The sequence below is a fragment of the Acanthopagrus latus genome, chromosome 16 (assembly GCF_904848185.1).
Source record: "Acanthopagrus latus isolate v.2019 chromosome 16, fAcaLat1.1, whole genome shotgun sequence".
Classification (NCBI taxonomy): domain Eukaryota; kingdom Metazoa; phylum Chordata; class Actinopteri; order Spariformes; family Sparidae; genus Acanthopagrus; species Acanthopagrus latus.
In genome coordinates this window covers 3,268,468-3,281,477 of record NC_051054.1, presented here as the reverse complement: position 1 = coordinate 3,281,477, position 13,010 = coordinate 3,268,468, and the positions used below count along the sequence as shown (strand labels likewise).

Here is a 13,010-nt window from a genome sequence, read left to right as displayed (position 1 = left end):
TCTAAGTGCTGCATCGTAGGCAACTGGAGCTCTCGTCCAAGAGGCTTCTTTAGTTCTAACTAACCGGAGGGGAGTTGCAGGATAGTAAACTCTGCGTGGGAGTGTCCTGGCCTACAACATCACTTATCACCCACCTGTAATGCAGTACTGAGTCCCCCCCCCAGACAGATTTATAACTGATCACACCTGGGCTCACCTAGCCCTCGAAACCCACATGAAGGCCGGTTAAGTCAACAGCCTACATGTGTCCTGTAAGGACGCTCCCACACAGGGTTTAAAACCCTGCGACTCCCCTCCAGTTAGTTAGAAGTGAAGAAGCCTCTTCCTCATCCTCTCACAGCACCGTTTTCACCACAGGGGGCTGAAATTCGGCACTGGAGGTCAAGTGCGCGCGATGAGAATCACAAAAAAAGGCGCCTAACCTCCAAGAGGACTCACAAACTTCTACAAGATTCAGTGGAAACGGAGGTGATGATTAACTGTTCATGTGTTACGTGAGTAAATATAAAGTTTCTGTATGCTTCCCTTTGACCTCCTTCCCACACAGACTCTGTCGCTCTGTTTACTATGTCATCTGATTTTCTGAACAAAAGCCCTGAAGGCAAACTCATCCCACGAAGCATCTGCAGGCAGATAAACGAGGGTCCAAATCTACAACCTGGTCACAGATTTGCACCACTAATATTAAATTAAAATCAAAATAAACATAGTAATATGTCTAATCATCAGAAGCACAAAGCACATAAACACATAAAAAGGAACACAAAGTAAAAATGAGTAAAAACTCGTAAATTTATTAAGTTGAATCCAAAATAATTTAGAGGCTGACTGGGTGTCACTAGGGGCGGAGTATGAAAGCGAATTTCTATCTGTTGGTTTTTGGGTTAAAAGTGGAACGAGAAGAAAAAGATCTGAAACTCTTGATGTTTGGAAACAGAGAGGGCAGCTGTCGCACAGAATGGACTCGGCTTTCTTTAAAAACAAAAAAAAAAAACATCTTTGTTGTAGCAAACAGACAGAGTTTCTGTTGAGAGCCAGTGATTTCGCTGCAGACGCCGGCGTGACCACCCAATTTAAAGCATTTTCCGTTTGACAGAGAAGGAAGCGCGACGACAGATAAAAGAACACGTTAGAACGGCTCCGATAAATTGGATTTGACTAAAATGAAAACAAATAAGGTGAAATCAGTCTTTTTTTTTTTTTTTAAAGTGCGAGCATGCTCGAGAAAATACCTTTTGAAGAGCTTCATGAGCAGGCTGACGTTGAAGATCCCTCCCAGGATGAGGAAGAGGCAGTTCCACAGGCCGATGCAGGCGTAGAACGCTGGAAAGTCCAGGTTGTAGTCGTCACAGATGCCTCGGATCACTGCACAAAGACAAATCAAACACAGACCCTGAATCATTTAAAACATCACCATCATCCTTAGAACGAGGCAGCAGTAAAGGAGTCGTGCGTGATCTTGCACAGACACTTTGGCACCAATTTAAATATAATCTGTGCCCTATTTTTATTAAAAGTTTCATCAACATTCAACCAGCTGTGCCTGACAAACAATGAGCCCACAGAAGGCGACTGATCGATGCTTTAATCCATAAAATAAAAAGCAAAACCGGGTTAATAAGGAACGGTATCGATCATCTTCCTGCTCGCTGTACATACAGATGCTTTAAAAGCTGATATCATCCGCTTCATCTGAGATTTTTGACATCAGCTCTTGCAGACAATGCCTCAATACTTGCGGTGACCCTCATTGACGTAGTGCGTTCCCCTGATCCTCATCCTGACCTTGACCAGCACAAATACACTCCTAAGCAGGCCGATCACGCGTCGATAGAAACCAGGAAAAAAAAAACATCAACCCGTGAATTCAAGTCTCAACAGAAAAGCTAAAAGCGTGTTCCAGTCTTCTCGAAACAAACACACACAAACACGGTTAACGAACACATTTCATTCAAACATAACAAGGACGGCAGAATTGTGAAGGGTTATCTTAAAAAAGCAAAACACTCGAGTTGTAATCTCGAGCAGATTTGCGCACAGATGAGCTACAACTTTACAAACAAGCCATTGTTCTGCTCAGACAGGCTGCTGGAGATCTGGTATAATTATCCCCATGAGAATGTGCTTAGCACAATTCTAACCCATTTACTTTAAAGATCATCACACCACAAACCCAACAAACAGCTTTTGGTATTAAAACTACATCTTGGCAATCGGAGCCGCCGCTTTTCCTCATCGCTGCCCCTTTCTGCAGCTTCCAGCCGTCAACATCGTTTAAATTCCACCCAACAAAACGCCGCTGTTGGGTAAAAACCCACATAACAGTTTATGTGTTGTTGTCTCTCTCGACTGAATATAAAGTTTACATGTTCGTGTGTGTGATGCGCCAGTTTTCCCCCCCTGAAACCAACCGTTACATAACATCAGCAAGAGAGAGAGAGAAAAAAGAAAAAAAGTTATTTTCCTTATTACTTGAAAAACACAAGTTTTTTTTTATTTTTTATTTGGAGAGATGTGCTTAATGCTCGACTGCACCGGGAACACTCATCCGGGGCATATGTGTGTGAACGAGCAGGCTAAATTACTCCAGCGGTGGTGTTCTCTGGTTAAAAGAGGGGAGCTCACGAGGATGCAGGAGTTTTCTGGCTGCTGTTCGAACACGGTCGGGTGCCTCCTTCTCTTGATTTTTTGACGTAATCTTCTTAGCACCCCTCCCACCTCCCATCTCCTCCCCCCCCCCGGCCTGCCTCTTTCGAATCAGCCGTCGGCAGGAGCTGTGAAGAGATAAGTGTATTTTGGCTGAGCTGAGCCCCATGAAAAAAAAAGAGGGGGGGGGAAAGCCTACCGCTGATGAAGATGGCGAGGGGAGCCGTGGTTAGAGGGATGACTAGAGGAGAGCCGGCGAACAGCGAGTAGATGACCCCGCCGATGCTCTGGCCGATGATGGTCTTCCGAACATCTGGACGGAGAGAGCACATGCAGAGAGAAACCTCAGCAGGACGTACAGATGTGCACGACTGTCTGAATGACTGAGTTAGATACCTGAAGCTAAACATGTTTTATTACCGTTTTTATCCTGGTCTAAGGTAACAAAAAGCAACAGATCCTCCTCAATCTGACAAACTGGACCTTTAAATATCAATAAATGCCGTTTGGGATTAGTAGTTTATCCCCTCTGCAATGCTCGCCCTCGTACCTATCTCGCCACGTGTGCTCTCGTCGTTGAGGGAGCCGAACGCAATGGCGGGCAGGAGGATGGCGATGTAGAGGAAGATGGCGGTGGTCATGTACTTCAGCAGGGTTTTATTACTGCCGACGATACCTGCGGGGAGACGAACACAAACAACATGAGTCATATTCAGCCTCATAATGGAGCGGAGGAGGCGCAACGCTTTAATTTCAAACCGACAGAAACATTAAGTGAGTTCATCTTTCAGTGCCTCGACAACACGGAGCATCCGGCATGTACAGTAAAACTCTTTCCACGCTACACACTCGCCCCTTTAAAAAAATAAAAAAATAAAAAAATACAAGTAATTTGTCTCGGCTTCGTGCCATCCATCATTTACTGAGAACAGTTATCGCTTTTATCTGAAATGATGGATAACTCATTTTGGAATAAAACACTTTAATTGGGCTCTAATGTGATCACAATGATTTTGGTCCTGTGACCTTCATCAGATGATCATTATCTGATGACACTCACAAGACAGAAATATCTTGATTCTGTTACAGCCCGATGAATGTGCTCGGATATTACGAAATGAGAGGACGACCGAAAAGAGAGCAGCTGAGGAGGAAGACGGTCTTCACCTCAGATGTACTTTTACTCCTCTTCGCTTTTTTCTTTCTGCAATCAAGGTCAACTGAGTCACTTCATCCAGTTTTTAATTGAGTAGCTGCGGTCGCTTTAATACAAAACTTCTAAAGTGTCAGCAATTATGTGGAATTCACAAGAATCTCAGAAACTCAGGAACATTTTCTCCTTTTAAAATGACCAAAAATCCTCAAATTAAAGTAGCATATGTAGGTTTGTTTGACTTGGGAAATGAATAAAATACGATTCGGTGAGTCAGTGAGACCACAAGTCTGCACGTATGCAGCGATGTCCTCGTCTGACGAGCAGGGAAAAATTACAATAACTCTGAGCGTAAGGGAGCATATGGAAGCAGCGAGACATCAGAGACGGTCGTTTTAGCCGGAGACGACCCTCGATGTGACACAGATGCGGCACAGATGTATCTGAGGCAAAAGGTGACAGACAAATGAGGAGCTGCCAGAGGCACCCCGGCGTGGCATAATAAGGAAGATGATTCACTTTCACTACAAGTCCGCCGTCCAGCCTACCATCTGTGAAGTCAGAGGGGTAGAAAGGCAGCCTCCGGCAAAAGTCCTCATAAATCCCCCGGCCGGCTTTGAAGAAATCTTTACACTGTGGACAGAAAAAGGGAAGAGGTGAGATTTTACTTCAACAAGGACACAGTCCGGTAAACTGCAGCAGCAGTAGGTGAGGATGGATGCGAGTGTGCGCCATCTACAGGTGAGGAAAGTAACAGCTGCTGCACCATGAGGCCCTGTTTGTTTTCAGCTCAGCAGATTTTATGGATGGAACTGGATAAATGTAAAGATTTAAGGATTTGGGGCTGGAAAATATTCTGATACATGCTGGAGAAAGTACAGATTTGACTCTGAGGGCCAAAACAAAACAAACAGCAAAAAACAACATTAATAATTGAGGCTGGCTACATTTTGCGAATATTTGAAAGGAAAACTTGAGCAGATTGATCCAAAAAGACTTTACTAGGCAGGTTTGTTTCCAGGAGTAACAGGATATACAATCTTATCACTGACTGATCTTACATAATGTACATTTTTTAACCTGGATGTGCACTCAGGGCGTTGTGTGTGTAGCCTGACAGCTGAATCCCAGGGTGAGAAACTCAACTCATCACATGTATCTGCTCATTAAGCTCGTTGCTCGAGGGCACGTAATAACAAAAGGAGACTCTGAAGTATCTGCAGCACGCGCCGGTGATCAAACGTGACCTTGAACATGAAGGCGTACTGTCGTCGTCAGCTGGTTTCACTGCGTGTGCCGTGTTTTACTGTCCTTCTATATCTGCTGTCAACCTGGCTGGAAGAAAGTCCTGTTTGTTAGCTCGCTCTCGTTGGCTGTTGTGGTTCCTTGCTCAGGATCCATCACCGTTCCTTTCACACTGCGGGATTTCAGTTCGTGAACGTCAAACCGGAGATGTTATAAAAACAAACCTAAGTCACTAAAACCACAGACACCTGAAAGCTTCTCACACATAGTAGCGTTTATTTATTAGATTTCAGTTTTGGCTCGGTGTTAACATTGAGGATGTGAAGTCAGGTTGACTCCAATCCAGTTGGTGACATGAAGATTATGTCTGTAAACAGCGTCACATTCGAGGATCATCGGGGAAGATAATCTGTTCAGACCGAACCTCGAATTGGGAAAACACCCCTGCAGTTGTCAGGAGGGACGAATCGGTCGCAGATTCCCCTCCAGAAACTTTCTTCCCCTTTCGACTGATTTTTCCTTTCGGGCATTTTTACCTAATTCATCTTGCTTTTATCCACACCGTCCTCTTAAAACATTTTTTAAAAAATGCAATGGTCCAGAAAAACTCAGGGCTGTAGTCCAACTCCATAAAATTTCTTTCATCCTCGCACAGCGCGGCGGACACAAGGACACATTTCAGATCTTGAAATTGCCCATTTTTATGAATCCGCTGAGACACCGGTCGGTTCCAAAGGGGGCTCTCCTAAAAGCTGATTTGAATCATCGAATTTAACGAGATGGTCCTGGGGAAAAAAAAAAAAAAGCTTAAAAATTGCATAATCCAAAACAAAGTAAGCAGATCAGCAGGAGGACGGATGTACATTTAATAAAGATCCTCGCGTCTACAGGATGATCAAGAACGACGGAGGGATGACGGCAACAGCAAGGGACGGACAGATTTAGTGTGTTTTTAGTGGAAAAAATCCACGTGATTAAAAAAAAAGCGAAACGTGGAGCGCTTCTTAAAAAGATGAGCTGTTCAGGTTACAGACGATAGAGAGTAAATGTGCAGCCCTGACTGAGCTTATTAAGTAAATTATCCAATTAGCCAATGTTTCATTTTCCTGTTGAACATAGAATCACATAATTAAATGGAACGGGTGACGAGAGAAGGAGTGTGTGTGTGTGTGTGTGTGTGTGTGTGTGCGAGTAAGGAAAAGCCCTTTGGGAAAAATAACTCCTGGCTCGTTTGTCCCCTAAAAAAAAAAAAAAAAAGAAGAAGTTTGGACAGTTTCTGGCAGAACGAAGCCATTTTACCTCGATGTAAACAACGTCTGCAAACAAACACCAGCGTCAACATTTCTTCTTCCCCCCTCGACCGAGCGAAGGCTGGATAGTTTTTTATGAAGCCACACACGCTCGCTCAACACCGACCGCTCATCCATTAAATCCCTATACATCATGGAATCATTTATTATTACAAGGGAGCCCGTGTGTGTGTGTGTGTGTGTGTGTGTGTGTGTGTGTGTGTGTGTGTGTGTGTGTGTGGCTCAGGTTCGATAAACAACAAAAAAAAAAGTCTCAGAGAGGAATTACCGTCCACCTGTTTGTCATTCGTTCTGAGCGGTCGATGGAGCGAGGGAGGGAAAAAAAAACAAAAACATAAAAAACAATGATTTGGCTCCGTTTAAAAAAAAAAAAAAAAGTATAGAAAAGTGGTTTGTTCTAACGGGTGGTCCGACGTCGATTTGAGATTGCGGAGGGAGGTGGAGAAGAAAGCGGGTGGTCTCTCTCTCTCTCTTTTCCATCATTTTCCTGTTCCCTCCTGATTTCACCTGCTCTCTCTCTCTCTTCTTTCCCCCCCACCTCCCTGTTTTTCGCTCCATCTGTCCTTCTCCATATATCCCTCTTTCACTGAGTGGCACTGAGCCTTTCAAGCCCTGGGATAAACACCTAACAAAATCCTCCTATAAAAAAAAAAAAAAACACAAGGGGAAATGTCTGGGAGCTCTGGCCTGTCAACCGCAACATTAGGAGGAGATGTTGGTCCGTGGCGTTGAGCAGCAGCCCCTCTGGAGGTGTGTGTTAATGTGTGTGTGTGTGTGTGTGTGTGTAGCTAAAGGGTGGGCAGCTCTGACAGGACTGTGAGAGATGTAAGGTCATTTACCCACTGAGGAGGCCTGGCAGGAGTTGATGCTGATTGATTAGGGGGAAGAGGAAAAGATGGGCGAGTCGAGCGAGTGAGCCGAGCGAGGAGGAGGAGGAGGAGGAGGAAGAAGGTAGAAGGAAATGGAAGAGAATAAAAATAATTTTTTAAAAAATGTTGAAATGTGTAAATGAATGTGCATAGTTTCATTTCTCTACAGAGCGCCGTACAGAAATGAGATGAGGAAAAAAAAAGTGAGTGAAAGGTGAAGGAGAAAATCCCCGACTCTGACAGATGGAGGAATATCAGGGAGCGATGAACCAATCACCATCGGGGGGCGCCGGGAATGACTCATAACGCCGCAGGAAGACGCGCTGCTTCTTAAATCTGTGTAAAATGTGCTTAATCGCCTAAACGCCGCCGCCCACCTTGAGGGGTTTGTGACTGCGGGGGTCGGTCTCCTCCTTCCCCAGAGCGGTGGGCTGCGTGTTGGTCGCCGTCAGCTGGTGCCTCTGGAACACCAGCGCCTCCTTGAACTCCTCCTGCGTCTTCGTCTCCAGCAGCTTCTGCCTGAAGGAGATGTCGGAGAAGAGGGTGGCGAACGTCCGGCCCAGCTCCATCGCCGTCTTGGTGCTTTTCTGTGAAGAGCAGAGGAGAGTTTGGCGTTAAAGTACAGAAATAATCAACTGCTTGTTCTGTCAAATCAGTCGCTGGGATAAAACATCTGTATTTCTTGCCATGAAACTGTTTTATAGAAGGAATCACTACTCAATTGTCTCTCAGTTGCAAGATGCACCAAAAATTCACATATGAGATGAACAAAGGTGGGTTGGGTAGGTGTCAGGATTGGCGCGGGGTGTTTTTTTTTTTTTTCGGGGAGGGGGGCGGGGAGCTTTTGTCAATAATCCCACATCTGTTACAAATAATGCTGTCACAAGTCACAGAGTGATGGTAATAATGCGTTGGCAGGCTCCGCGACAGCGTGGTGCCAGGGAAGCCTTGTTAGCCAGGTGGTGATGATACCAGCATAGCCCGGCTCAGCGCGTACAGCAGCAGCTGCAGCAAACAGAATAACTAAAGCCTTTAAGCTTTTTCACAGTGGTAACTGAATTTCAAACCGGCGCTGAAAGAGCTGAGAGAATAGATGTTGATTAATCTGAAGGCTTCTCTTTCCGAGTGAATGCACAGGATACCCTACCTTCAGTCAGGCTGTAGGTTTCCAGGCATCAGAAATCTCACAGGGGGGTATTAAACACTCTCTCTAGTTGTGCTCTGAGTCACAGAGTACAGCAGCTATAGCTGGAATTAGAGCAGATACAATGGACTCATGTGGAGCCCATGGTAACACCGAAAAAGAAAAAAAAACACAAATCTAGTTTACTGCCACGCTTGCAGCTCTGTGAGCTCTGTGCATGCTTCGAGCTAAATGCTAACAAATGCCCCGCATGAGATTTTGATCCAATCCATCAAGTCTAGTTGAGATCCTCATCCCTAATCTGACACAACAGATGGTTTGGTACACAGAACCACCAGAAAAGTCCTCCATGGTATCCGTTTTACAAAAAAGGACATTCAGGTAATTCATCTTCTTGCCTTATTCCCATGGAGAGCTTTCAGTGCTGCTCTTTGCGGCTCCTTCAGTGACAAAAGACTCTCCAGTTCTGACATGAACGATGGTTCAGCCACAAGTGCACACAGCTTCAAGTCTGGAAAGATGGATTCTCATGTGATCTCGCAGCCTGATGCATCCAGCTGCCTTGGCAAGATTAGCGTCTCATTGGATGAGTGAAAACTTTGAGTGGAGAGGATTCGCAGATTAAGTGGGATTCATCTACTGGGAACGACGAACGCCTGCAGGAAATTTTGTTTCAATCCATCGATGCTGACAGAACCAACAGAAACCATGAAAACTGTTCAGAAAAGGGCCGGCAAATTAAAAAATCATATAGTTGAGTAGATAAACCATCTTCATAAAGACGAAGGACGAGAACAGAAACATAATTTTCACCTAGAAAAGCTGTTGCATCTACGCTAACCTCCACCTAAACCACGCCTGAAGGGTTAGGGCTCTGTGATCGGTCCAAACTACTGAGGTTCAGCCACAGGCACATAGCTTGAAGCCTGGCAAGATGGATTCTCACGTGATCTCTTGCAGGGTTAATTCGTGAGAAATTTGACCTCAGGGGATCACTAAACTTGGTAGGATTCATCCTCTCGGGACCACGCATTATCTGGGCAGAATTTCATGGCACTTCATTCAAAGGCAGCTAATAAAAAGGTTGTTTGGAAGAAAGAACGTGCTCAACATCGTGGTGATGCCGCAGACTACATAAGAATTCACTGTAACTGCTTTGAATCCAACTTAACTCCAGCTGCCGTCATCCTCGCATTTCACCCTCAACAGTTAACTTTTTTTTTCATTCTGGTATTTACTCGAGTTTTGAAGGTTACTCGTTTGATTAATCAGGCAGACCAGGAGGAAATGTGGGTGCACAAAGTGAGTAACAATCTGCATCAAAGGACCGAGAGGCTGAGAGGAGTTTCTCTCTCTCTGAGGGCAACGCAACGCCAATGTGTTGACAGATGCTTTCAGGGATGTGTTTAACTTAGTGAATGAGAAACAGAGCATTTCTGAGGAAAAGGTCACGTCTGTTCGGCACATTCACACTGGGTAAAGAAGAAGGAAGGAAGAAAGAAATGCCACAAATGCTCTAAAGCTCTCTAAACGGTGGCTGATGGAAGTGATCCACCCGCACACACACATCAGATTACATACATTTGCCAACCAAAGGAATTTCCTATTATCATTATCATCATGCCCCTTCAAAGATCTTTTTTTCTTGCAGAAGCATCCACCATCAAGGATAATTGAGACATAACAGTGCTTTATGTTTACTTGGGGGCTCAGATTAATGTCTCACAGAATGCCATTAGTGGGTTTTTGGTTTTTTTGCGATCGCTGCCTGGAAGACTGGCAAAGGAGGGCGCTGGAAGCATTGCGGAAGGCACGCACACACGAGGGAGGATTTATAGGGAGGAAGAGACAGAAACCAAACAACAAACAAACAAAAACACGATGCAGTTAGCTGAGGCGTCGCTGATTGCCAGGGTCACTCCAACCTCCCCCTGGTGGTTACACAAGTCTGATGGTGCTGAACATGTTGCACGATGCTAAAAGTGGACGCCAGCACCAAGAAATCCCCCCCTTTTTTTTTTGAGGATTTGAGGGGGGGGTGTTTCCAGACAACAATCAGAGCCAGTGGAGTGATGTGTGTGTGTGTGTGTGTGTTCTCAGGATGAAGCAGTGGAGGACAGGAGGGTTGAGTGGTTTGATGGGAAGCAGAAAGAGTTCATGTTTTCGATGGGAGGGAAGGGTATTACAGGATCCGTGGCACTCTCCACCGGCTGCAGCGAGCTCTTCACAGCTGAGGAAAACAGCAATCCTGCACACGACGGTGACCCGACAGGTTCAGCCGACACTTTGCGCCCACGCAAGATACCGAAAAAGCCTTTAGACTGAAGTCGTGTTCAACAGACATTCGGAGTTTTGTGAGAAGAAATTTAGAGAATTAAAATATAGAATTAGAGAGAATCTGAGTAGTGAATGACCTTGAAATGAAAATCAATACTCTGAGTCAGGAGAAAGCTCTTAGAGATGTGTTTGAAGCTCAGAGGTGATACATCAGATTGTAAAACAACCATTCACAGCCTTAACTACAGTCTTTTCACTGCTTATCATTTCTAATTAATAAGGACGCAAATTATGTTTTATTTCAGCTGATTTCCAGTAAGGTAAGATAACTGATCAAAAAGAAGTTCATAACCTGCAAAATGCGAGCCTCAAGGTAAGAAACTTTATCCTCTATTTTACTCTTAATGGAGATATAATTTACTAAATCAACATCATGTCGTATTGAAGAAGACTTGAAACTAACAATTGAGACCATAAACTCATCAGGACACCGGTTTACTGAGGTGACAAAACAACTGAGAAGTAGGGTCATTTTCTCATAAGCTTACATACCATCGGACTAATTTTTTGCAACCAGAGGAGTCGCAAAAAGTTTCCGTCCGTATTTTATACAGAATACAAAAAAATCTGTTTCAATCATTCTGAGATATCCAAAAGCAGAAACTGGTAATTCTCACTCATCTATACTCTCAAACTAAACTTTAATTGGACTCGCGACAGGTGGCTCACTGTAACTACATTTGCTGGAGCGGACTAATTAAAGCAGTTTTAACTGTTGAACTGAATCCACATTTCCTTTTTAGATACAGTAGCTGAAAGCAGGGCAGGAGGGTATGCAAATGATCAATTACGTGTGCTTTTAGCAGCGGGACGCTTTACACGATCATATGGTGAGCTGGATTTTAATAAATCCATACACCTGCAGCTAACGCAGCGTAAATTACCTTTAATTTTCAGGCATGATGAGCGATAACGGAGCAAAACTGACTGGCAGTGCAAGGATCTGTTCTCGGCACATTATCAGTGTGTGAAGGGAATTAAATAATAAATGAATAAAATACAGAGGAAAACACAACATAAAGGGATGAAATATGTGGGTCTGTATCTGCCTCAGTAATCCAGCAAAGTCAAGACAAATCCCGCGTATCATTTCCTCCCTCTGGGGGCGGCGGTTACCATTTTGAGCGGGGCCAGTATCAGGATGACATAGCGGACCTCGCAGCAGTTCTCCCCCCAGTTTTGCGGCCTCTCCAGGCGGGAGATGCACACGTGACGCCTCTGGAGATGCTTCACGTTGCAGCTGGAGCAGAGAGAGCGAGAGAGAGAGAGAGGAAAGAGGAGGTTTTTATAAATGTCAATGCTTCACCTCACCAGCAGCACCCCTCGATACCCGCGGATTAACCTCCCTCTCTCTCTCTGCTGCAACAGGTAGACAGTATTCAAATGTGCTGCCTGAGACAAACACACACATATACCTGAATATACACATATTCATATATTGCAGAGACATCTTTATTCCTGCAGTTCTATTTATACAAGATTCAGTTATTATATTTTGTAAAATATGACCACATTCAATCTCCGAATTTGGAGATTTGGAATATTTCAGGTAAGATTTAAAGATCGAGTGATTAAAGGTGACGAGTTCTCCAAACTGAATGACAAAACAATTTGTGTGTGTGGTTCAAAATCAAGACGAATCACTTTAATGATGTGATAACGCTGTAGTTTAAGTCTCATAGGTTCAAAACGACTTGGTTAGGTTAATGGAAACACTATAGTATGTTTATAAATTATAATTATCATTGAGTTTAGGGGTCCTTTGTGGTTAAGGTTAAAAACTGATGACGACTGTTGGTGTGTCAGATTGAGCTCAGTAAAATACATTACAGTTAATGTACGGGACATTTTTTTCAATAATTTAATCTATTAAACTTCAGAGTTTTCTGGTTTGTTAAGATTGTAGTTCCAAAATAAATAAATTTATAATGACATGAAAGAGGGAAAAGCAGAGAATTATCACATTTAAGAAGCAACAACAAAGTATGTTTTCTTACATTTTTTCAACCAGATAACTGGAACACAAATAATCAATTAACACACACACACACACACACACACACACACACTGGATAGCTTACAGGATGCAGAGCCAGGACTGCTGGTACTGGATCCCGGTGGCCGTGGCTGTCACCCCCTGGATCGTCTCTGACAGCAGGTGGACTGTAGGGGGAGGGGCAAAGGTCAGAGGTCAAACACAGGTTAACTGAGATCAACCTCAGGTCCAGTCTGATCCTCACACACTCCTGTTTTTCTCCTACACAGGGTTGAACTCTTCTCCTCCTCTGCGTGAGCGTGCATGTCAT

General features: G+C 44.2%; 1 protein-coding gene across 3 annotated transcripts in view; it reads right to left on the bottom strand.

The window, feature by feature from the left end:
* slc4a11 (solute carrier family 4 member 11) overlaps window positions 1-13,010 on the bottom strand; it is a 101,041-nt gene that overhangs the window by 15,594 nt on the left and 72,437 nt on the right. For all 3 annotated transcript variants that reach the window (XM_037071265.1, XM_037071266.1, XM_037071267.1), the window contains 7 exons: window positions 12,786-12,867; window positions 11,821-11,944; window positions 7,601-7,810; window positions 4,348-4,432; window positions 3,197-3,322; window positions 2,846-2,959; window positions 1,233-1,365 (listed from right to left, as the gene is read on the bottom strand). In XM_037071265.1, coding sequence (XP_036927160.1) covers window positions 1,233-1,365; window positions 2,846-2,959; window positions 3,197-3,322; window positions 4,348-4,432; window positions 7,601-7,810; window positions 11,821-11,944; window positions 12,786-12,867 — 874 coding nt within the window. The remainder of the gene's footprint in view (window positions 1-1,232; window positions 1,366-2,845; window positions 2,960-3,196; window positions 3,323-4,347; window positions 4,433-7,600; window positions 7,811-11,820; window positions 11,945-12,785; window positions 12,868-13,010) is intronic.